Source organism: Oryctolagus cuniculus, chromosome 10, assembly GCF_051225735.1.
Source record: "Oryctolagus cuniculus isolate XC-2025 breed Fujian yellow rabbit chromosome 10, ASM5122573v1, whole genome shotgun sequence".
Lineage (NCBI taxonomy): Eukaryota > Metazoa > Chordata > Mammalia > Lagomorpha > Leporidae > Oryctolagus > Oryctolagus cuniculus.
The window spans coordinates 101,087,501-101,112,928 of record NC_142876.1 but is presented as its reverse complement, the minus strand read 5'-3'; the positions used below and the strand labels follow the sequence as shown (position 1 = coordinate 101,112,928).

The window sequence follows — 25,428 nt, the reverse complement described above, 5'->3', positions numbered from 1 at the left end:
TGGTGCTGAATTGGGCATGTCGGCGGGACCGGGGTTGGGAGCAGGAGGGAGAGCAGACCCAGTACTGCTCAGGGGTGTTCCGCGCGTGGCACCAGTGCTGCCTCTGAGCACATGTGCTGTGCAGGGAGCCAGAACATCCGGGAAAAACTTTGTGGAAGATTTGGGATTTGTGGGTGTTTCAGGAGTCTCTGCCCTGGGGAGGACTGGACTGCTCAGGAGTGTGGATGGGGAGCAAGTCCTTGCCCTTCTGATTCTGAGCTGCACCCGCTTTCGGTTCCTTCAGGACCTGTTCTACATGTGGCCAGAGCTCCCAACCATGCAGGCTGCCTTCCATTCTGTGTAGCAGAGTACAGTGAGTGGGTTAGGATCTATGACCCCAGTCAATGACATCAGCATAGGTATAGGGATACAGTGCCCACAACAGCTAGGGCTGGGCCAGGTTGAAGCCAGGAGCCTAGAATTCCATCTGGATTTCTTAGGTGGGTGGCTGGGATAAGATAGAAGATCTCTCTCTCTCTCTCTCTTTTTTTTTTTTTTTTTTTTTTGGACAGGCAGAGTGGACAGTGAGAGAAAGAGAGAAAGGTCTTCCTTTTCCGTTGGTTCACTCACCGATGGCCGCTGCAGCCGGCACACCGCGCTGATCCGAAGCCAGGAGCCAGGTACTTCTCCTGGTCTCCCATGCGGGTGCAGGGCCCAAGGACCTGAGCCATCCTCCACTGCACTCCCTGGCCACAGCAGAGAGCTGGACTGGAAGAGGAGCGACCAGGACAGAATCTGGGGTGCCGGCGCCGCAGGCGGAGGATTAGCCAAGTGAGCCGTGGCGCCGGCTGGAAGATCTCTTTGTCTGCTTGCTTTCTTTTTTTCTCTCTCCTTCACTCTTTTTCTTTTAAATATTTATTTTTTTAATTCAAAAAGCAGAGACAGAGAGGAAAGTGTCTTCCACCCTCTGGTTCATTCCCCAAATGGCCGCAATGGCTAAAGCTGAGCCGATCTGAAGCTAGGAGCCAGGAGCTTTTTCCTGGTCTCCCACATGGATGCAGGGGTCCAAGGACTTGGGCCACCTTCTGCTGCTTTCCCAGGTCGTAGCAGAGAGCTGGATCGGAAGTGGAACAGCTGGGACTTGAACCAGTGCCCATATGGGATACCAGCACTGCAGGCGGAGGCTTAACCTACTATGCCACAGCACCAGCCCCTTTTGGGTCTTGGTATGGAGATGCCTGAACTGGATACACTTCTCTGTATGTGTGTACTGTCATCTGCTGGGGTCAGAGGGAGGGGGTAGCAATAATGCAGCTGGCAGGGTCTGGCCTAGGAACCAACTACGAAAGCCTGGTTCTGAAGTCAGGCCTGGAGGGCATCCCTGTCCTGCTCATGGTTGGTCTGGCCCACCACCTCACTAGCTAGTCTTAGAGTGGCCCTAGCTTTGCACAGCAGGGCTTCTGAGTCTGCACTGCAACAGAAGTTTGTGATCATTCAGAACTGGCAGCTGTGGCAGGACTGGAGCAGGTAAAAGGCAAATTAGTCATCTGTGGGAGGAAGGAATTCTGCTAGCAGGAAAAACTCAGCAAAGGGAGTAGGTGCAAGTTTTGTCCTTTTGTAAACAAGGTGTGTTGATCTGGCAATTTCTGGCATGAATGAAATGTTCCTAGTGGTAGAGCCTGAGGAATGTGGCCAAAAACAAGAATGCAGCTAAAAACCCGCAGCTTCACACACTGAGAGTTGATGAATTTGCTTAGATAAAAACTCGATACAGTGGCATCTGTCGCTCCCCCTCTTCGTGGAGGAGCAACACTAAGCCCTGCCTAGGCTTCATATCCGAGTCACGGCACCATTATGTCGCTCCCCCTCTTCGTGGAGGAACGACACAGGACCCTGCGCTGTTCTTTCGTCTGCTCGGCCCTCCCCGGATTTGCTGCTGGTTCTTCCCGGGTTGGCTACTATCCCTTCCACCTCCGTGGAAGGGCAGTTCCCCCTGGCCACATTCCCCACTTCCGCAGGGGAGCGGCACACCGCCGGCCAGCTCTTCTCAGGGGCTGCACAGGTGTTCCCTCAGATGTTCCCCTTAGATGTTCCCCATAGATGTTCCCCTTAGATGTTCCCGGTGCATGCCGTCTCTCTCCTCCTTTATAGTCCTCCTCCGCCAATCCCAACTCGGCTGCCCACACGCCGAGTACGCTGCCCTCCTCCAATCAGTAGCAAGTCCTACAGTTAATTGGTTGAACTGGAGGCAGCTGTGCGGAAGCTGTTTACTTCTCTCCCAGCGCCATACTGTGGGAGAGCAGATGCATAGAATAAGTCTTAATTCCAGTAACTCAGTCCAGTCCGGATTGCTCCCCACAGCATCTTTCAGTGAACCTGGAACAATCACAGTCACCCGGGGCTTGGACACCCAGAAGCCTGCGCTCAGGGTGGCTGGTAGTCAGGGCCGCAGAAGGGAGTCCTGAGCAGGAAGCCAGGGGTGGCCAGATCCTCCCTGACAGCTCATCTCCCCTGGTTTAGAGTCTGATGAACTAGTTATAGTTAGGAAGACCACAAGTGGGCCCACTTTTCTCCAGCTTAATTCATTGAAATCAGATCAGCATATTTGTTTTGAACTGTGGCACTATTTTTAATCTTTTGTAGTGGAATGGAAAAAAAATCAGAAGTTGCAACTTGAAAGTGTGAAGGGGCTGGCACTGTGGCATAGTGAGTAAAGCTACCGCCTGCAGTGCCAGCATCCCTTATGGGCACTGGTTCTAGTCTCAGCTGCTCCATTTCTGATCCAGCTCTGCTATGGCCTGGGAAAGCAGTAGAGGATGGCCCAAGTCCTTGGGCCCTTGCACCCGTGTCAAGGACTGGGAAGAAGCTCCTGGCTTTGGATCGGTGCAGCTCTGGCTGTTGCAGCCAATTGGGGAGTGAGCCAGTTGATAGAAGGCCTGCCTCCCCCTCTACTCCCACCCCACACCCCCGCCTCTCCTTTTCTCTCTGTGTAACTGTGACTTTCAAATACATAAACAAATCTTAAAAAAAAAAATTGGGGGCTGGCACTGTGTCTCAGCAGGTTAAAAGCCCTGCCCTGAAGCACCAGCATCCCATATGATGTCGCCGGTTCTAGTCCCGGCTGCTTCACTTCGATCCAGCTTTCTGCTATGGCTTGGGATAGCAATAGAAAATGGCCCAAGTCCTTGGGTCCCTGCATCCATGTGGGAGACCCGGAGACCCTGAAGAAGCTCCTGGTTCCTGGCTTAGTATTGGCACAGCTCTGGCTGTTGTGGCCATCTGGGGAGTGAACCAGTCGATGGAAGACCTCTCTGTCTCTACCTCTCTCTGTAACTCCCAAATAAATACAATCTTTAAAAAAAAAAAAAAGTAAGTGATGAAATCATGTGGTGATTGCCTTCATGTGCGGTGAAGCATTTTGGGGAGTTGGAAGCTTTTCCCAAGGCGATGTCTGCTGAGTACCTGCTTGGTGGCAGGCATCTGCTGGGGGACAGCAGCAGAGTAAATGCTGGTAAGACCCTGCACTGAGCCCCTGCTCCTTTCCCCCCAGGGCAGCCTTTGTTGTCCAGCCTGTCCCCAGTGACTAGCCCCACATTGTACCTTTGTACCTAGTTGGGCTGGCTTGGCGAGTGGGAAGGCAACTTTGAGTTTCTAGGAAGCACTTTCTTTTTTTTTTTTTTTTTTTAAATTTTTTTTTAAGATTTTATTTATTTATTTGAGAGGTAGAGTTACAGACAGTGAGAGGGAGAGAGAGGGAGAGAGGTCTTCCATCTGCTGGTTCACTCCCTGGATGGCCACAACGGCTGGAGCTGTGCTGATCCAGGTCTCCCCTGCCGAGCCAGGTCTCCCACGCGGGTACAGGAGCCCAAGGCCTTGGGTCATCTTCCATTGCTTTCCCAGGCCACAGCAGAGAGCTGGATGGGAAGAGGAGCATCCGGGGCTAGAACCGGCGCCCATATGGGATGCCGGCACCGCAGGCGGAGGATTAGCCTATTGAGCCGCGGCGCCGGCCCCTCTAGGAAGCACTTTCTTGAAAATGTCTGATTATTAATGTGAGCACTTAGTTTATTCCCAGTGTGTTTTATGATTTAGTAATGTACTTAAATCTTAATTGAATACTTTTGTATGAAGTTTGGAGGGACTGGTATGCATAACATCTGAAGCTTCACACCTAGCATAGGGTAGGTACTCAGTAAATATTAATTATTAGGCTGCCTTGGGATAATTATAGTTTGCTTTCATTGGGTTCTTTTGGTTTCAGAAGGACCTGAAGATGTGGTCATTCATTCTTTCCCACTTGGATTCTGCTGAGACTGGCCGCACACCTTTCATTCTCCATTGCCACTCCACTTCCCCATTGACCTGCTGTGACTGAATGGATTATAGGAGCAGTCCTTAGTCCTTGTCTTTGGGCTCAGTTTAACCTCTCTCTCTCTCTCTCTCGCCACAATGGCAGAGGCTGGGCGAGGCCGAAGCCAGGAGCTTCAGCTGGGTCTTCCTCGGGGGTGGCAGGGGCTCAAGCACTTGGGCCGTCTTCCGCTGTTTCCCCAGGCACATTAGCAGGGAGCTGGGTTGGAAGTGGGGCAGCTGGGACACAAACCAGCATCCATATGTTATGTGGAGTCTCAGGAGATGGCTTTACTCACTACACCACAAAGCTGGCCCCACACAATTTTGTTTACTTGTAAAAAGCATAATATAAAATTTACCATCTTGGGGTGGACGTTTTTGGCACAGTGGATTAAGTTGCTACTTGATATGCCTGCATTGCATATCTTTGTGCCTGGGTTGAATCTTGTCTTTGCTTTTGTTCCAGCTTCCTGCTAATGCTATCCTGAGAGGCGGGATCAACTAATGGATCCTGCCGTCCTCATGGGAGACCTGGATGTTACTGGGCTCCTGGCTTCAGCCTAGTCCAGCTCCTGCTGATGTGGACATCTGGGGAGTAAACCAGAGGATGGGAGATTCCTTTCTGTCTCACCTACTCTCTCTCTGCCTTTCAAACAAGTGAAAATAAATTTTAAAAAATGACCATCTTAAGTTTGAGGTGTACTGTTTAGCAGTGAGTAATGTTTTACAGCAGCATGTAGAGTTCAGTGAGGTGTGGAGGGAACTGTTTTTCAGTGAGCCTCATCACATAAACTGTTAAAAATCTACTCAGGTTAAAAGCCATGGTCCAGTGGAGAAAGGCTATTCATCCCCGGGGTTTGAGCCTTGTTTTTCTTTCCTTTCTCTTGAGGCGGTTGCACCTGGGTGAATTTATCCCCCTCTATTAATCCTCCTTCACTTTACTGCCTTTGTTGGAAAAGCCCAAACCACCACCAGCAGCAGAAACCACTGCCCTTTGTGGATCTCTGCTTGGTGTCTGTGATGTGTGAGAATTTGCAAGGATTTCCCACCTGAGAGAAATGTTCAGAGTAGCTGTTGCCTGATGGACTGCTATGCTCTGGTTGCTTCTCAGAGGTGGTCCTTGTTTCTCTTGTTTTTCCTTTAAATCTCTCACTGTGTGTGTGACCCCGACCCTGTGGAGTCCTCGTGCTCCCTGGCGGAGTCTCCTGTGCTTGCCCCACAGGGCATGAGGCTGCTATCTGGAGTCCTCACTGGTGACTTTATTTAAGACTTTGCTCACCTGATGTCAAAGAGTGAAAAAGGCCTGTTTTTAACTGGGAGCAGTTTGTTGGTATTTGGAACCCAAATAAACAGTGACATTATATCATTGTTTCCATTGTGTTGAGCACATCCTCTTGGTCATCAATCAGATTAAGCTGTTTTAAGCTGGTTAACCCTGTAAAATTTTTTGTATTAATGTTAGACTGGCAGTTAATATTTAACTTCTAAGAGTATGTGCCACATAGAACCTAAAATGGTTGTTTTAGTTAAGGTGTGTCTGCTTTTTTACTTTTTCTAAAACCATTTAAATCAGGAACATGGAATTTATTTTAATTTAGCTTTAAAATAAAAATTTTATCTTCCTTAAATGTAATTGCTGTGGTGCACAGTAGCAGTTTGACAGTGTAAGTACTCTTTTTTGGTAGCATAACAGTTGGGGAGTTCCAGGTTCCTGGGTTTGGTGGGGTGGGCTACCTGTGCTTTATTTTGTGTGGTGAATAATGGGTTGACTCTCACTTTTCCTTCATTCTTGGAGAGTAAAAACCAGTAGAAAGCTGTTCTTCCAAAATTGTGAGGTTTGGATATCTGAAAGTTTGATTCATTGTGAGTTTTTTTTTTTTATATATGAGGAAACATGAAATGTATTGCGGTTGAGTTTGTGCCACATACGGATTTGTTTCTGGCATTTGCTGAGTGGAGAGCATGAGTGACCTGAGCCTCTTGAGTTCACCATCACTGGATAGGTTTGGGGAGACAGCCTGAGAGAAATGGAGTTGGCTCTCTCCAGGAGCTAGGGTTCCTGGGGAGTGCTTTCTGTTTGCCAGGGGCTTTGGGCCATCTGGACAGAGTGGGTCCTAAGGGCCTGGGCTTCATGCATGGTTCCCTGGCCTCCACCGATGACTGTGTTGCCACGTGTATCCATGTAGGGATTGGTACTGGTACTGGTGACAAGAGGGGCCAGAGGTTCCTTTCCTGCTGAACCTTAGTGCCTGGGTCCTTGCCGGTCCCTGTACAGTGCTTTGCAGTGACTGACCTAGGAGCCTTTCTATGGACTTAACTCTAGGGCAGCTTTTACATATTTTAGTTCACAAAGGACACCACCTTTTAGGCATTAGTGAAGATACGATTTTGTAACTTCTGCTCTTCACTTGAGCATTGCCAGGTGAGGTAGTGGGCAAGCATTGGTCCAGCTATTGGCAGATGTGGGGGACTTGCCACCCCAGTTAACTCTGCTTCCTTTGGGCACAGGTACATCCCTGCAGGAAGTCTCAGGGTCTTGGGGTTCCTGGGCACCCACCCCAGCAAGTCCTTTGATTGTTGGGGAATTGCTGGTCAGGAACCTGGTGGAGATCCCCTGGCCCCCTGCTCAGGTATTCTTCTTCTTCTTCTTCTTCTTTTTTTTTTTTTAAAAGATTTATTTATTTACTTGAGAGGCATAGTTACAGAGAGAGAGAGAGGTCTTCCATCTGCTGGTTCACTCCCCAATGGCCACATAGACCAGAGCTACACCGATCAGTAGCCGGGAGCCAGGAGCTTCTTCCAGGTCTCCCACGTGGGTGCAGGGGCCCAAGCACTTGAATCATCCTCTACTGCTTTCCTAAGCCATCAGCAGGGAGCTGAATTGGAAGTGGAGCAGCTGGGACTTGGGTTCCAGCACTGCAGGCAGATACAGGCTCCGGCTCCCCGGCTGACTTCCCGTGGAAGTGCTGCCTCAGTGGTGCTGTTAGGTAGAGTGTAAGCCTGGCCCAGTGGGGTTTTGGATGGGTTTCTAGGGGCCTTTGAGGTTCTCTCAGATGTTGGCAACTCTTGGGTCAGGAGCACAGGCTTTTAACAAGAGAGGAGGGAGCAAGAGAAGACAGCTCAGGTGGCTGCTTCTGGGGCAGCAGTGTCCCTGTCGAGGCTTTGTGGGCTCTAGTACTTTCGAAGTTTCTCTGCCCCTGGGATGCACTGTCTAAGACTGAGGGATAGAATTGCTGCTAGGAAGGTTTTAATTTTTAATATACTCAATACCACATACTGTTTCTCTCTCTCTCACACACACACATTTATTTCAAAGAGTAATAGAAGGAGACAGAAAGACCTTTCATCTGCTGGTTCACTCCCCAAATGGCCAGGGCTGGGTCAGGCTGAAGCCAGGAGCCTGGAACTCCACTTGGGTCTCCCAGGTTGGTAGCAGGAGCCCAAGAATTTGGTCCGTCCTCTGCTGCTTTCCCAGGTGCATCAGTAGGGAGCTGGATCAGAAGCAGAGTAGCTGCAACTCAAGCATTCTGGTAATGGGATGCCAGCATTGTAGGCGGTGGCTTAACGTGTTGCCACAACGCTAGCCTTGGGAGGGTTATTCTTCATGAGTGTGCATTTCACTGGCTTCTAGGGCAGCACCGAGAGTTCAGTCTTGGTAATGGGCACTGCACTGGGTACTGGCCAGGGAGTGAGTCCTCTATTTCCTCCTCTTGTTGTCAGTAGGAGCTCTGTGAGCTATACAGTGCAGATTTCAGCTGAGATTGCTTGAGCTCTTCCTGGTGTTCCAGAAAGTATGATATGTGTATGTGAAGTACGGTAGGGCTTATCTCCTTCATGGCCTTTGTCCAGGTTCCTGGATACTCTTCTTACACCATCCTCTGGCCACACCAGGCTCTTTCTGAGCCTCAATCCCTCTGCAGTGACTAAGGGTGGGTTTGAGACTGTGAGTAAAAAAAAACCTTCCAGAAGGATGTCCTAATACAGAGATGTGGATGGAGCCTACAGTTTCCTCGGATGTGCAGAAATGACCGTTGCTCGTGGGAAAGAATCATCAGAAAGACACAAGTCTGTTTTTTGCCAAGTTGCAAAAAGATCTTTTTTCCCCAGAGCATGGAAAACCAACACATAGTAGTTGGAGTTGTGCCTTGGACATTGCCTGCCTGCTAAATGCAGAGCACTTAGTCATACCATGAAACAGACACCATATCGTCATGTGTCCTCAGATAGCAGGCTGAGCTTATGCTCCTGGTAGGGCAGGGTGTGTCTCATAACTGAGGCTGTTTTCAGATAAGCTGAGAATTTTTAAATTGAGAACCAGAATAGAAAGTAAAAGGTCAGTTATCTAATAAGAGGGAAAGTAAGTAAAGAGTAAAAACCAAGGAAAAAGCTATTTTTAAAAAAAAGTTTTTATTATTTGAAAGACAGAGTTACAGAGGGAGAAGAGACAGAGATTTTCCATCCTCTGTTTCACTCCCACATGGCTGCAATGGCCAGAACTGGGCCAGACCTAAGCCAGGAGCTTTTCTAGGTCTCCCATGTGGGTGCAGGGGCTTTCCCAGATTTATTGGAAAGGAGCTGGATGGGAAGTGGAGCAATTGGGACTCTAATTGCCCATGTAAGATGCTGGCAGCAGCTTAACCAGCTAAGCTACAACACCAGCCCCAGAAAGAGCTGTTTTTTTTTTTTTTAAAGATTTATTTATTTATTTGAAAGAGTTACACAGGAAGAGAAGGAGAGAGAGAGAGAGAGGGGTCTTCGATCTGCTGGTTCACTCCTCAGTTGGCTACAATAGCCAGAGCTGGGCTGATCCAGAGCCAGGAGCTTCTTCTGGGCCTCCCGCGTGGGTGTAGGGGCCCAAAGCAGTTGGGCCGTCTTCCACTGCTTTCCCAGGCACATTAGCAGTGAGCTAAATTGTAAGTGGAGCAGCTGGGACTCGAACTGGTGCCCATATAGGATGCTGGTGCTGCAGGCTGGGGCTTTACCTGCTAAGCCACAACGCTGGCCCCCCAAAAAAGCTATTTTTTAAAAGTCCTATATCAGGTGTATGTCTGGCACTGTGTAGTGCCAGGCATACATTAGTAATTGCAACAAGTATGTCTCTGCCATTCCACAACTTAATCTTGTTAGGTTGTGGATTGAGCTGAGACATTACCTAAATAAGAAATACAGTGCATAAGAAAGGAAAAGGCTGTTAAAGGAAGTATTATGTGAAAGTTAAAGAAAACTCTGAAGTTACAATAGTTTAAGAGAATATGCAACAACAGACCTAGACGAAGATTTGTAGTTAATTTTCATTTTACTTGAAAGAAAGAGATCTTCCATTTGCTGGTCTATTCAAATAAAAATCTGCAAAGCTGGGGCTGGGCCACGTTGAAGCCAGAAGCCTGGAACTCCATCCAGGTCTCCCACATGGGTGCCGAGGCCCAAGGATTGGGGCCATCCTACAGTGCTCTCCTGGGCATGTGAAACTGGGAGCCAGATTAGAAGTGGAACAGTTGGGGCCGTCGCTGCGGCTCAATAGGCTAATCCTCCACTTGCGGCACTGACACACCGGGTTCTAGTCCCGGTCGGGGCGCCGGATTCTGTCCCGGTTGCTCCTCTTCCAGGCCAGCTCTCTGCTGTGGCCCGGCAGGGCAGTGGAGGATGGCCCAAGTGCTTGTGTCCTGCACCCGCATGGGAGACCAGGAGGAAGCACCTGGCTCCTGCCTTCGGATCAGCGTGGTGCGCTGGCCGCAGCGGCCATTGGGGGGTGAACCAACAGTGAAGGAAGACCTTTCTCTCTGTCTCTCTCTCACTGCCCACTCTGCCTGTCTTTAAAAAAAAAAAAAAAAAAAAAAAGTGGAACAGCTGGGACTAGAAGCTGTGCCCTTATTGGATGCCAACATCACAGGCAGTGGCTTAACCTGTTACACAACAACACAGGCCCCTCAATTCCATTCTTTTTTTTTTTTTTTTTTTTTTTTTTTGATAGGCAGAGGGCAGAGTGGACAGTGAGAGAGAGAGACAGAGAGAGAAAGGTCTTCCCTTGCCGTTGGTTCACCCTCCAATGGCCGCCGCTGCAGCCGGCGCACCGCGCTGATCCGATGGCAGGAGCCAGGATCCAGGTGCTTTTTCCTGGTCTCCCATGGGGTGCAGGGCCCAAGCACCTGGGCCATCCTCCACTGCACTCCCTGGCCATAGCAGAGAGCTGGCCTGGAAGAGGGGCAACCGGGACAGAATCCGGCGCCCCGACCGGGACTAGAACCCGGTGTGCCGGCGCCGCAAGGTGGAGGATTAGCCTATTGAGCCACGGCGCCGGCTTCCATTCTTTACACCTTTGTAGAGCAACAAAATGTGTTTGATTCTTTGGGGGCATGTGCTATCTTAGGGGTGCTTGTAGTCTCCACTATTGGGGTGGGCGTGTGTATAAATGTGAGTGACATGGGCACCGAGAGAGACTGTGCTGGGCATGGCAGAATTCCCAGGGGCTGAGAGCTGGCTAAGTTGCCATTCAGGATTTTCTAAATTTACTTTTTTTTAAATTTATTTATTTTATTTGAAATGCAGTTACAGAGAGGCAAAGAGAAAGAGAGGTCTTCGATCTGCTGGTTCACCCCCAAATGGCTGCAGTGAACCAGCTCCCATATGGGATGCCGGCATTTGCTACACCACAGCACTGGCCCCTAAATACACTTTTTTTTTTTTTTTTTTTTAAGATTTGTTTATTTATTTGAAAGAGCAACAGAGAGGCAGAGAGAGAAAGAGGTCTTATTCCATCTCCTGGTTCACTCCCCAAATGACCACAACGGCTGGAGCTGAGCCGATCTGAAACCAGGAGCCAGGAGCTTCTTCTGGATCTTCCACACAGGTGGAGGGCCTCAAGGACTTGGGCCATCTTCCACCGCTTTCTCAGGCCATTGCAGAGAGCTAGATAGGAAGAGGAGCAGCCAGGAGTCAAACTGGTGGCCATATGGCTTGCTGGCACTGCAGGGGGTAGCTTTACCCAGTATGCCACAGCGCCAGCCCCCTAAATACGTTTCTAAGGGACAGGGCTTTTGGGTCCTAAGAAGCTGGTGAACAAGACCCAAACGTGAGGAGTATTGACCAATTTTTGGATTTTTTTTTTAAGTTTTGAGGTCACAGGATTCAGCCACATTCTTTGCTTTTATGTTTCTTTCTTTCTTTATTATTTATTTGAAAGGCGGAGTTACAGAATGGCAGAGGCAGAGAGAGAGAAAGGTCTTCCATCTGCTGGATCACTCCCCAGATGGCTGCAAAGGCCAGAGCTGCGCCAATCCAAAGCCAGGAGCTTCTTCTAGGTCTCCCACGCAGGAGCAGGGGCCTAAGAACTTGGGCCATTTTCCACTGCTTTCCTAGGTACATTAGCAGGGAGCTGGATCAGAAGTGGAGCAGCCGGGACTCCAGTTGGCGCCCATATGGGATGCTGGCACTGCAGGCAGTTGCTTTACCCTGCTACACCACAGCCCCAGCCCAACTTTATGTTTTAAGTGTGAGCAGAAAACATAAACTGACATCACACACACCCGATTATCTGCTTCCCAATTTTGTCACACTTTACTATCTGTCATATTTTCATTTTATAACTGTTTTAGAAGATTTATTTTTTTGAAAGGCAGAGCTTTAGAGAGGCAGACACAGAGGTGGGGGGGTCTTCCATCTGCTGATTTACTCCCCAAATGGCTGCAATGGCTGGAGCTGGGCTGATTCGAAGCCAGGAGCCAGGAGCTTCTTCCTGGTCTTCCATGTAGGTGCAGGGTTCAAGGACTTGGACCATCTTATTATTGCTTTCTCAAGCCATAGTGGAGAGCTAAATTCGAAGTGGAGTGGCCAGTATTCAAACCAGCGCCCATATGGGATGCCAGCACTGCAGGCAGCAACTTTAACCACTACGCCAGAGCGCCAACCTCTGTTACTTTTAAACTGATTTATATATATAAACATTTTTTATTTGAAAGGCTGAGTGACTGAGGATGGGTGAGATATCATCTACTTGTTCACTCCGCAGATGCCTGCAATAGTTGGCACTGGGCCAGGCTAAAGCCAGGAGCCCTATACAAGTCTCCTACAAGAGTGGCAGGAACCCAGGTATTTTGGGCCATCATCTGCTGCTTTCCAGGTACATAATCAGGAATCTGGATGAGAAACAAGCAAGACTGCATCCTAGGCACTCTGTAAATGGAATACAAGTGCTCAAGTGGGTGCTTGCTTAGCCCGCTGTGCTGCAAGACCTGCCTTGTTTCATATATATATATATATATACACACACACACACACACATATACATATATGTAAGATTTATTTCATTTATTTGAAAGATAGAGCTACAGAGAGAGAGACAAAGACAGAAGTCTTCCATCTACAGTGTACTCTCCAAATGGCCACAGCCTGAGCTGAGCTGATCTCGAGCCAGGAGCCAGGAGCGAAGTAGAGCAGCCAGCAAGCGAACCTTCCTCCATATGGGATGACGGCACTGCAGGCCAGGGCTTTAACCCACTGTGCCACAGCGCTGGCCCCTCATAAGTATTTTTAAATATTTATTTATTTATTTATTTGAAAGACAAAACAGTTTCATCTGGGTCTCTCATGGGTGGCAGGGGCCCAAGCACATGGGCCTGGGTGCATTAGCATGAAGCTGGATGAAGAATGGAGAAGCCAAGACACAAACCAGCATGTCAGCATGGGATGTTGGGGAATGCCAGCTTAGGAAATGGTGGCTTAACCCACCTGTTCCTTGTGTCTTTAAAATCTGTTTAAGGGGGTGGACGTCGTGGCATAGTGGTTAAGCTGTTGCTTGGGACACTGGAGTGCCAGTTGGAGGCCAGGCTGCTAAGATCCAGCTTCCTGTTCATGCATCCTGGTAGGCAGTAGATGATGACTTGAATTCCTTCTGTCCAGTTGGGAGACCTAGATGGAGTTCTGCTGCTCAGCTGGGAGACTAGCTGTTGCAGGCATTTGGGGAGGGAACTAGCTCATGGAAGATCTCTCTCTCCCCTTCTGTCACTCTGCCTTACAAATAAATAATCTTTTTTTTTTTTTTTAAGATTTATTTATTTATTTGAAAGTCAGAGTTACAGAGAGAGAGAAGAGGCAGAGAGAGAGAGAGGTCTCCCGTCCGATGGTTCACTCTTCAGATGGCCGCAATGGCTGGAGCTGCGCCGATCCGAAGCCAGGAGCCAGGAGCTTCCTCCCAGTCTCCCACGTGGGTGCAGGGGCCCAAGGACTCAGGCCATCTTCCACTGCTTTCCCAGGCCACAGCAGAGAGCCAGATTGGAAGAGGAGCAGCCGGGACTAGAACCGGCACCCACATGGGATACTGGAGCTTCAGGCCAGGGCGTTAACCCACTGTGCCACAGCACCAGCCCCACAAATAAATAATCTTAAAAAGTCAGAGACCCTTAGAAGCCCCTCTTTTTTTCTTTTGTTAATTCTTGCCCTCTTTTCCCAGAGTGACTACAATCCTGAATTTGATATTTATGATCCCAAGCACGATTTTATTTCTTACTACATATGAATCCATAAAACAGTGTATTGCTTATTAAACTTTTAAATCTTTATGCAGTGGTTGTGCTTTTTGTTAAACACTTTCTCTTGATATTTGTCCATCTTGATGGTAACGGTTTTAGTTCATTTTAGTTTTCCTGCAGAGTTCCATGACCTTCCATAAAAATCTGGTGATGCTGTCTGTCTCCCATTCATGGACTTTGAGTGGTTCCTCGCTTTCCAGTGTTGGTAGTGAATGTACTTATGCCATCTCTCACGTATGTGTGTGCCTAGGAGTGGAAGGGCACTGGTGGCCAATGTGCCCTCTCCAGGCTCTGGTTGGACCAGCTGACACTTCCACCAGGAGCTGTCTAGTTCCTTCCCACCAGTGATACCAAATTGGAATGTTTTGGCCCAGCTAATTGTGGGAAGCTTTTTCATGTTTTAATTTTCTTTTCCCTGATTACTGGAGAGATTGAGCATCTTTTTGTATGTGAATTTCGTTTTCTGTGAATTACTGTTGTGTTGTCTTTCCATCTTCAAGCATTTTTTATTTATTTTTTAAAGATTTATTTATTCATTTGAAGGAGTTTCAGAGAGAGAATGACATCTGCTGGTTCACTCCCCAGAGCTTCTCTGTCCAGCACTGAGCCAGACCGGGGCCAGGAGCTTCTTCCATGCCTCCCATGAGGGTAACAGGGGCCCAGACATTTGGTCCATCTTCCGCTGCTTTTCCCAGGCCCTTAGTTGGGAGCTGGATCAAAAGTAGAGCGACTGGGACAGGAACCAGTGCCCATCTGGGATGCCAGCATCACAAGCTGCAGCTTTTCCTGCTATGTCACAGCGCTGGCCCCTTAACCAATTTTTAATTTTTTAGTTTGCCTGATTTAAAAATGTAAAAAAGATTATTTATTTATTTCAAAGACAGAATTAGAGAAGGGGAGAGAGATCTGCCATCTGCTGGTTCCCTCCCCAAATGACTGCAATGGCTGGGGCTGGGCTGTGTTGAAGCCAGGAGCCTGGAACTACATCTGGGTGTCTCACGTGGGTGGCAGTGGCCACAGTACCTGGACCATCATCTGCTGCCTTCCCTGGTGCCTTAGTAGGGAACTGGGTTGGAGGTGGGGAGCTAGTACTCGAACCCATGCTCAAATGTAATGTCAGTGTTACAGGTGGCAGCTTTACCGGCTGTACCACAATGCCAGTCCCTACCTGATGTTTTTTGATGCATTGAAAAAACTTTGTCTAAAGATGTGGTCAGCTTTATCTGAATTATTTATTTATTTATTTATTTATTTTTAAGATTTATTTTATTTATTCTAAAGATAGAGTTACAAAGAGAAGTAGAGACAGAGAGAGAGGTCTTCCATCCACTGGTTCACTCCCAAGATGGCCGCAACGGCTGGAACTGCGCCGATCTGAAGCCAGGAGCCAGGAGCTTCTTCCTGGTCTCCCCTTGGGTGCAGGGTCCCAAGGACTTGGGCCATCTTCTACTGCTTTCCCAGGCCATAGCAGAGAGCTGGATCATAAGAGGAGCAGCCTGGAGTAGAACCGGCGCCCATATGGGATGCTGGTGCTTCAGGCCAGGGCATTAACCCGCTGAGCCACAGCGCTGACCCCACTTTTTTTTTTTTTTAAGATTGATTTATGGGCTGGTTTGTTTTATTTATTTGAATGGCAGAATTAGGCAGAAGCAGAGAAAGATAGAGATAGATAGATAGATGTCTTCCATCCACTGGTTCACTCCCCAGATGGCCACAATGGCTGGAGCTGTGCCGATCCGAAGCCGGGAGCCTGGAGCTTCTTGGTGCAGGGGCCCAAGGACTTGGGCCATCTTTACTGCTTTCCCAGGCCATAGCAGGGAGCTGGATCAGAAGTGGAGCAGCAGGACTTAAACCGGCCCCATGTGTAACCTTTTGAGATGGGCATTTTTTCACTATGCAGGATTCCTTGGTAATTTATCTAAGTTGTTGAGTGTATCAGTGGTTCGTTCCTTTTTATTACTCATTAGTATTCCATGGTGTGGATGTACCAGTTTGTTTTAGTCATTAACCTACTAAAGGAAATTTGTTGAAAAGAGAGTGCCTCTCCCCACACCCATCAAATTGCCTTTGCACCATTATCAGAAATGAGTTGCACATATTTTTATAATCTGTTTTTGAGTTCTTCTGTTGTGTTGATCTGTGAGTCTGTCCCTCCACCAAAACAGTCTTATTAATATAGCTAAATATCTGACTCATAACATTAAATAAAATGATGCCTCTTTTTCAAAATTGCCTTGACTGTCCTAGGTTCTGTTGCCTTGCCTATAAAAATTTTAGAATAATCTTGTCTAGATCTGCAAAAAAACTTTCTGAGATTTTTATATGAATTGCAATAAATCTTACATTTTTTTACTAGGGTTGCTATAAAAAGATTATCACAACCATAGTGTCTTAAACACACACACACACACACACACTTAATCTTTTATGGTTCTGGAGAACAGAAGTCTAAAATCAAGGTGTTAGTAAGAACTGAGCTTCCTATGTAACCCCTGGGGGAGAATCCATGCCTTCTGGTGGTTACTGGCATTCCTTGGCTTGTTGTTGCCTTACTTCACTCCCTGCATCAGGTTTCACAACCTTTTCCCTGTCTTGTGTGTATGATCACCCTCTGACATGATTGGATTTAGGAGCCATCCAGATAAAGTGATGTCCCCGTGGCAGTATTGCCTTTAAAAAAAAAAAAAAAAAAAAGACAGTGGAAGTATTTTTACAGATTATTTTATTTTATTTGGAAGGCAGAGATAGAGATAAAGACAGAGAGGAAGATCTTTAATCTGCTAGTTCACTCCCTGAATGGCTACAATAGCTGGGCTGGGCCAGACTGAAGCTAGGAGCCTGGAAATGCATGTTGGTGGTAGAGGCTCACGCATTTGTGCCATCTTCTGCTTTCCCAGGTGAATCAGAAGTGGATCAGGTAGGACTTGAATCTGCTCATATGGGATGTTGGCATTGCAGGTGGCTGTTGAACCTGCTGCACCACCATGCCAGCCCCAGTTGACAAGTTTATTTACTGTGTTGAGTTTTCTAGTCCATGGACAAAGTATGTCTCTCTGTTTAGATCTTTGCTTTCTTTCCCACCAGCATTGTATAGTTGATAGTTTTCAGTGTACAGATTCTATCCATTTTTTTGGTAGATGTATATCTAATACTTCATTTTAAGTGATTTTTTTTTTTTTTTGGACAGGCAGAGTGAACAGAAAGAGAGAGAGAAAGGTCTCCCTTTTGCCGTTGGTTCACCCTCCAATGGCCGCCATGGCTGGTGCGCTGCGGCTGGCACACCGCGCTGATCCGAAGGCAGGAGCCAGGTGCTTCTCCTGGTCTCCCATGGGGTGCAGGGCCCAAGCACTTGGGCCATCCTCCACTGCACTCCCTGGCCACAGCAGAGAGCTGGCCTGGAAGAGGGGCAACTGGGACAGAATCCGGCGCCCCGACCGGGACTAGAACCCGGTGTGTCAGTGCCGCAAGGCAGAGAATTAGCCTAGTGAGCCATGGCGCCGGCCATTAGTATTATATTTTTAACTTTTGAGTCTGCTTGTTCATTGCATTGCATAGAAATATAATTAATTTTTTGCCGGCGCCGCGGCTCACTAGGCTAATCCTCTGCCTTGCGGCGCCGGCACACCGGGTTCTAGTCCCGGTCAGGGTGCCGGATTCTGTCCCAGTTGCCCCTCTTCCAGGCCAGCTCTCTGATGTGGCCAGGCAGTGTAGTGGAGGATGGCCCAGGTGCTTGGGCCCTGCACCCCATGGGAGACCAGGAGAAGTACCTGGCTCCTGCCATCGGATCAGCGCGGTGTGCAGGCACAGCGCGCTGGCTGCAGCGGCCATTGGAGGGTGAACCAACGGCAAAGGAAGACCTTTCTCTCTCTCTCTCTCTCTTTCTCTCTCTCTCTGTTCACTCTGCCTGTCAAAAAAAAAATATATATATATATATATAAAATTAATTTTTTTTTCTCTCTTGAGAGACAGATACAGAGAGTGTTCCCATCTACTGTGCGTTCACTCGCCAAATGCCCACAGCAGTTGTGTCTGAAGCCAGGAGGCAGGAACTGCACCTGGGCCTCCCACATGGATGACAGGAACCCAAATACTTGGAACATCATCTGCCTCACAGGTGCATTTGCAGGAGCTGGATACACTACCAGCTCATCGCCATGATTGTCTCAGTGCCTTTCAATTTGTTATGGTTATGACCTGTGTTGCAGCTCTGGTCTGACCTATATTGGTAGATGTTCTGTGGATATTTCAAAAGGATATGTCTCCTGCTGTTGAATGGAGTACTCTAAATGTTGAGATCGTGTGATGACATTTTGAGTTCTTTTGTATCCTTGCTCATTTTCTTGTTCCATCCATCTTTGAAAAAGTAGTGTTGAAGTTTCCAGCTGTAGGAGGGTACTTCAAAGGGTTCATAGAAAATGCACCCTGGGGCCAGCACTGTGGCGCAGTGGGTTAAAGCCCTGCCTGATGCGCTGGCATCCATATGGGCACCGGTTCTAGTCCCTGCTGCTCCTCTTCTGATCCAGCTCTCTGCTGTGGCCTGGGAAAGCGTGGAGGATGGCCCAAGTCCTTGGGCCCCTGCACCCACATGGAATACCCAGAAGAAGCTCCTGGCTCTTGACTTCTGATTGGCGCAGCTCCAGCCATTGCAGTCATCTGGGGAGTGAGCCAGTGGATGGAAGACCTCTCTTTCTGTCTCTATCTCTCTCTGTAACTCTGTCTTTCAAATAAATAAACTAAATCTTAAGGTGCATTTTCTTTTTCCTTTTTTATCTCTCTCTTTTTTTAATCTGGGGAACAGGCATTTTGCCTAGTACTTATTTATTTATTTGAAAGGCAGAGTTAGAGGCAGAGAGAAAGAGAGGTCTTCCATCTGCTGGTTCACTCCCCAAATGGCCACAGTGGCTGGAACTGCGCCTATCCAAAGCCAGGACCCAGAAGCTTCTTCCGGGTCTCCCATGTGGGTGCAGGGGCCTGAGGACTTGGGCCGTCTTCCATTGCTTTCCCAGGCCATAGCAGGGAGCTGGATCACATGTGGAGCAGCTGGGACTTGAACCGCTGCCTATATAGGATTCCAGCACTGCAAGTGGTGCTTTTACCCACTATACCAGAGGACTGGGCCTCATCTTATCTCTTAATTTCATTTTTCTGTGTAGTTTTTGAAGTCCTCTTATGATTGGGGTTTGTTCATTTCTCCTTTTGGTTCTGTCAGCTTTTCCTTCACATATTTTGCAGTTCTGTTGCTTGTTGCATATGTATTTTAGGTAGCTGTCTTTTTGTGGGCTTACCCTTTTTTCATTATTTAATGTCCCTGTTTGTCTCCAATAATTTTCTTTCTTTATTTTTTTTTATTTTTTGACAGGCAGAGTGGACAGTGAGAGAGAGAGACAGAGAAAGGTCTTCCTTTGCCATTGGTTCACCCTCCAATAATTTTCTTTGAAGTCTATTTTATGTGGGAGTAATAAAGCCACTCTTGATTTCCTTTTTATTTTTTTTTTAATTAATTAATTTATTTGAAAGGCAGAGCTACAGAGCGGCAGAGGCAGAAAGAAAGAGATCTTCCATTTGCTGGTTCACTTCCCAAATGGCCACAATGGCTGGAACTGGGATGAGACAAAACCACAAGTCTGGAACTTCTGTGTCTCCCATGTGAGTGCAGGGGTCTAAGGACATGGGCCGTCTTCACTGCTTTCCCAAGCACATCAGCAGGGAGCTGGATTGGAAGTGGAGCAGCCCGTACTCTAACTGGTGCCCACATGCGATGCCGGCACTGCAGGCCGCGGCTTTACTTGCTACACCATGGGACCAGTCCTGCTGCTTTTCTTTAAGTGATAGTTCCACGATACATCTCTTCCATCCTTTTACTTCAGCCTTTCTTTGTTAGGTAATTCTACTAATTCTGTCATCTTGGTGTCTTTATCAATTGAATGTCTTGTTTCTTTTCTTTAAAAATACTTATTTTATTTATTTGAAAGGCAGAGTTGCATGGGGCCGATGCCGTGGCTCACTTGGTTAATCCTCTGCCTCCGGCGCCGGCATCCCATATGAGTGCCAGGTTCCAGTCTCGGTTGCTCCTCTTCCAGTCCAGCTCTCTGCTGTGGCCCAGGGAGGCAGTAGAAGATGGCCCAAGTGCTTGGGCCCTGCACCGCATGGGAGACCAGGAGGGAGGCCCTGGCTCCTGGTTTCAGATCAGTGTAGCTGCAGCCGTAGCAGCCATTTGGGGGGTGAACCAACGGAAGGAAGACCTTTCTCTCTCTGTCTCGTTGTCTAACTCTGTCAAATAAAAAGAAAAAAAGAAAAAAAAAGGCAGAGTTACAGACAGATCCTTCGATTGGTTCACTGCCCAAATGGCTGCATTGGCCAGGGCTGGGCCAGACTGAATCCAGGAACCAGAAGCTTCCTCTGAGTCTCCCACGTGGATTCAGGGGCCCAGTGACTTGAACCCTGCTCCACTGCTTTCCCAGGTGTTGGAGGAGGAAGACTTCAGGGTGGGCCAGTGGCAGTGAGCGTCTCAGCCCTCCGCTTGGCTTTCTCTGACACTGCCTAAGTGGGGATGTTTGGAAAACCTTGTTACAGTCTTGTGAGGGTGGAAGTCTGGGCTCCCCAGTATGGCTAGGGATGGAGCCATAGTTCTCTGCTGTAGTGTTTGACTGGAGTAGAGCTGTTACCGCCATGAGTTCTATGTGTTGTAGGCTTCCCCTTTTCTGTTCTTTTGGCTAAAAAGAGCAGACTTCCGTTGGAATATTTTTGGTTTTGTTTGTTGGCATTTCTGGGTTTCCTGCTTTTTCAAGTCCAGTTCTGGGATATACGAAGCAAAAAGAAAACCTGGAAAACTCACTCCTATGTTGTTCCTTATTTTCTATTTTTTTTAAAAGATGTATTTATTTGAAAGGCAGAGTTACAGAGAGGCAGAGAGAGAGATCTTCTATCTGCTGGTTCACTCACCAGATGGCTGCAACAACTGAAGCTGCGCCTATCTGAAGGCAGGAGCCAGGAGCTTCTTCTGGGTCTCCCACGTGGGTGCAGGGGCCTGAGGACTTGGGCCATCTTCTGCTGCTTTCCCAGGTCATAGCAGAGAGCTGGATGGGAATGGAGCAGCTGGGACTCGAACCTGTTCCCATATGGGGTGCCAGCACTGCAGGTACCAGCTTTTCCTACTATGCTACAGCCCCAGTTCCTTATTTTCTTTTCTTTCTTTCCTTTTTTTTTAAAGACTTACTTATTGGGGCTAGTGCTGTGGCTCAGCGATTTAACGCCCTGGCCTGAAGTGCTGGCATCCCATATGGGCCCCGGTTTTAGTCTCAGCTACTCCTCTTCCAGTCCAGCTCTCTGCTATGGCCTGGGAAAGCAGTAGAAGATGGCTCAAGTGTTTGGGCCCCTGCACCCGCATAGGAGACCAGGAAGAAGCTCCTGGCTTCAGATCGGCACAGCTCCGGCCATTGTGGCCATCTGGGGAGTGAACCAGTAGATGGAAGACCCCTCTCTGTGCCTCTCCTCTCTCTATGTAACTCTGACTTACAAATAAATAAATCTTCAAAAAAAAAAAAAAAAACCCTTATTTATTTATTTGGAAATCAGAGTTACACAGAGAGAGAAGGAGAGGCAGAGAGAGAGAGAAAGAGAGAGAGCTTCCATCAGCTGGTTCACTCCCCAAAGGCCGCAACGGCCAGAGCTGTACTGATCCGAAGCCAGAGGCCAGGAGCTTCTTTCGAGTCTCTTATGTATGTGCAGGGGCCCAAGGACTTGGGCCATCTTTTGCTTTCCCAGGACAATAACAGAGAGCTGGATCAGTAGAGGAGCAGCCGGGACTCGAACTGGTTCCCATATGCCGACACTGCAGGTGGCGGCTTTACCCACTATGCCACAGTACCGGTCCCTTGTTTTCTGAAGTCCCTAGCTGGTCTACTACCTTCTCTGCTTTTAAGAGTCATTTATAAAAAAAGTTACCAAAAAACACAATGTTATTTTAAAAACATTTTTATTTTCATTTAGTTTGAGTGGCAGAGAGAGACAGGAGAGGTCTTCCATCTGCTGATTCATTCCCCAAGTGCCAGCTGGCGCCAGGATCTCGGATCTCAGTCTAGGTCTTCTGTGTGGGTGTCAGGGACTCCAGTACTGGAGCCTTCATCTGCTGCTTCCCAAGATGCTCACATCAGCAGGAAGCTAGATTGGAAGCGTAACTGAACTTTGAACTAGACACTCAGATATAGGATGTGGGCATCTCCAGTGGCAAACACTTCTCATCTTATGTTTATTTTATATATATATATACACACACACATACATATATGCTGTTTAGGATTTTAAATTGTACCTAGTGGGAAAATATGTCTACTGTGTCTTCCAAGAAGTCCAGTCTTTTTCTTTTTTTAATGTTTTTTGATGTCTTCTTAAATAACTTTTTTTTTTAAGATTTTTATGTATTTATTTGAAAGTCAGAGTTATGCAGAGAGAGAGATGTCTTCATCCGATGGTTCACTCCCCAGATGGCCATAATGGCCAGAGCTGTGTCGATCCGAAGCCAGGAGCCAGGAGCTTCTTCCAGGCCTCCCACGCAGGTGCAGGGGCCCAAGGACTTGGGCCATCTTCTGCTTTCCCAGGCCATAGCAGAGAGCTGGATCGGAAGAGAAACAGCCGGGACTAGAACTGGCACCTGTATGGGATGCTGGCACTGCAGGTGGTTGCCCCACCCTCTATACCACAGTGCTGGCCCCTTAAATAACTTCTGTATCTTATCACTGTGTTTTTTTCTGAACGTTTTAAAGTGGGGTTTTTTACATTTGTACGTCTAATCCACTGGGGTTTATCCGGTTTGTGATGGTGGAATAAGGGAGCAACCCAACTGCATTTGTTTTGTGCATAGATGACCACATTTCCTGGCCTTTTTCCAAACTGGCTTTCTGCTGTGTCTGATTCCACAGTCAACTGACCACTCTGCCCTATATGACACTAACTTAAATGTAGTAGCTTTCTGATAATCTTTTTTGTAGAACAAGACTTCCAACTTTGTTGTACTCGCTTGATGTTTGGCTCTGTCCTATGAACTTTAGTGTAAAAACAAGATAAAAAGAAAAGCAAAATTGACAGTAAATAAAACCCTGTTGGAATTGGCTTGAATTTGCGTATGCCACCTGTTTCAAGTGGCCTTGCTTTCTTTAGCCATTTTGTGTTTATCTTGCATTACCTAGGTCAAAAATGTCACGTGACCCTTGGTAGCATGGGCTCAGGGCAGGGCTTAATCTTAGCAGAATGGCAGAGTTGTCAGGGTTGTGGTCACCTGCCAGGTCCCACAATGCGTGTGTATGGCTGCTCACCTTAGAACAGGTGTCCTAAGTGCCAGAAGCCAGTGGGAGGCCAGAGGATAATGTGCAGGTTTCTGTCACTCAGTTGGGTGGGGAGCAAGAGAGGCCAAATAAATCTGTTCACTGGCTGGGGTTCACAGATGTGCATTTATTTTTTCTAAATATTTTATTTATTTATTTATTTGATTTATAAAGCTGCAGACAGAGGGAGAGAGAAAGGTCTTCCATCCACTGGTTCACTCCCCAAATGACGCCAGTGGCCAGAGCTGGGCAGATCTGAAGACAGGAGCCCAGAACTTCTTCTGGGTCTCTCACGCAGGTGCAGGGGCCCAGGCACTTGAGCCATCTTCCACTGATTTCCCAGGCCATAAGCAGAGAGCTGGATTGGAACAGGAGCAACTGGGACTCTAACCAGCGCCCTTTTAGGATATTGGTGCCGCAGGCGGAGGCTTAGCCTACTGTGCCACAGCACTGGCTCTAGCAAATGTGCATCTAATAACCACGTCATGGGATTGATGCTTGGGGTAAGAGGAGTGGGCAGTAACTACATTTCTCTGTGCAGATTACTTGTTATTTAGTCTTTACAAAGGTATTCTTAAAAGCTTTAATTAATTAATTTCCACATGGCTTTATGTATGCATGCATACATTTTCTTATCCCCTTGAACCATTTCAAGATGGCTTGCACAGTGTTTGGCTCTTCATTCTTACATACTTCACAATACAACTCATGAGATTAAGGATAATTTCCTGTAGAGGCATACCACTGTCATATCTTGTAAGAAAATTATCAGTCAATCTACATACAAAATTCCCCAGTTGCCCAGTAAATCCAGGGGGCAGTCAAGATTCACACATCATGTCTGGTTGCTGTCTCTAAGTCTGCAGTTGTCACCTGTGTTTAGGTATGTAAACATTTGGAGAGACCAGGCCAGTTATCTTGTTAGAGGGTCTCAAATTCTAGAGTTAACCGATAGTCTTTCCCTATTACCCACATTCCCTGTAAATTGGAAATTAGGTCTAGAGCAGTGCTACCCAACAGAAATATGGTATGAGCCGTGTTTCATTTAAGTTTTCCTGATTTTTTTTTTTAATTTATTTTATTTTATTTTCCTGACAGAGTGGACAGTGAGAGAGACAGACTAAGAGAGAAAGGTCTTCTTTTACTGTTGGTTCACCCCCCAATGGCCGCTGCGGCCGGCGCACCGTGCTGATCCGAAGCTGGGAGCCAGGTGCTTCTCCTGGTCTCCCATGGGGTGCAGGGCCCAAGCACTTGGGCCATCCTCCACTGCCTTCCCGGGCCACAGCAGAGAGCTGGACTGGAAGAGATGCAACCAGGACCAGAACCCAGTGTGCCGGTGCCGCAAGGCGGAGGATTAGCCTTTTGAGCCACGGTGCTGGCCAGTTTTCCTGATTTTAACTTGATTAACAAAAGCAAGTGAAATTATTTTAGTAATTATTTAATGCTTCTTTATTTACAATTAATATTTCTTATTTAATATATTCTACTTAATATATTTTATTATTCCCAAAACATTTCAGTATTGGTCAGTATTTGGAAAGTATTAGTGAGGTACTTTATTAACTTTCTCATGCAAAGTTTTCAGAATCCAGTGTGTGTTTTATACTTCGTGGACCAGCCACATGTCCAGGACTGAGCAGGTGGCGGCTTCCGTGCCAGGGTGAGAGGCTTGATCCAGCGCAGGATGGGTGTTTGTGGCAGGACCACTTGTACGCAGTGCGTGACCGACCTCCTGGGAATTGCTGAACTCTGAGTCTGCTCTTCCTCTTTTTCAGGCTCTCGATGCTCTGGGATGGAGCAGGTGTGCAGAGGGTGAGGACCCGGCTCTGGGATCAAGTCACTTGCTTGCTTCCTTAGCAAGATCTTCGGCTTGAGCGAACTTGGCCTGGGATGAGGATGTCTGTGGGCCTTTCACTGCTGCTCCCCTTGTGGGGGAGGACATTTCTCCTCCTCCTCTGTGTGGCCGTGGCTCAGTCCCATTGGCCCAGCGAACCCTCGGAGGCTGTCAGGGACTGGGAGAACCAGCTGGAGGCGTCCATGCACTCTGTGCTCTCAGACCTGCACGAAGCCCTTCCCACAGTGGTTGGCATTCCTGACGGCACGGCTGTTGTTGGGCGCTCGTTTCGAGTGACCATTCCAACAGATTTAATTGGCTCCAGTGGAGAAGTCATCAAGGTGAGACTGGATACAGAGCGTAATGAGGACAAGCTCTTACCTTCCATTTAGATGGGATGCCTTTTCCTTCTCAGTTCTGG

At 47.8% G+C, this 25,428-nt stretch overlaps 1 protein-coding gene across 14 annotated transcripts in view; it reads left to right on the top strand.

Annotated features, from left to right (window-relative positions):
* Positions 1 to 25,428, top strand: part of DAG1 (dystroglycan 1) — a 79,382-nt gene that overhangs the window by 32,769 nt on the left and 21,185 nt on the right. For 13 of the 14 annotated variants that reach the window (XM_017343645.4, XM_089304881.1, XM_070049795.2 and 10 more), the window contains 1 exon segment: positions 24,949 to 25,348. In XM_017343645.4, the coding sequence (XP_017199134.1) occupies positions 25,064 to 25,348 (285 nt within the window). In that variant the 5' untranslated portion in view covers positions 24,949 to 25,063. 14 annotated transcript variants of the gene reach the window in all.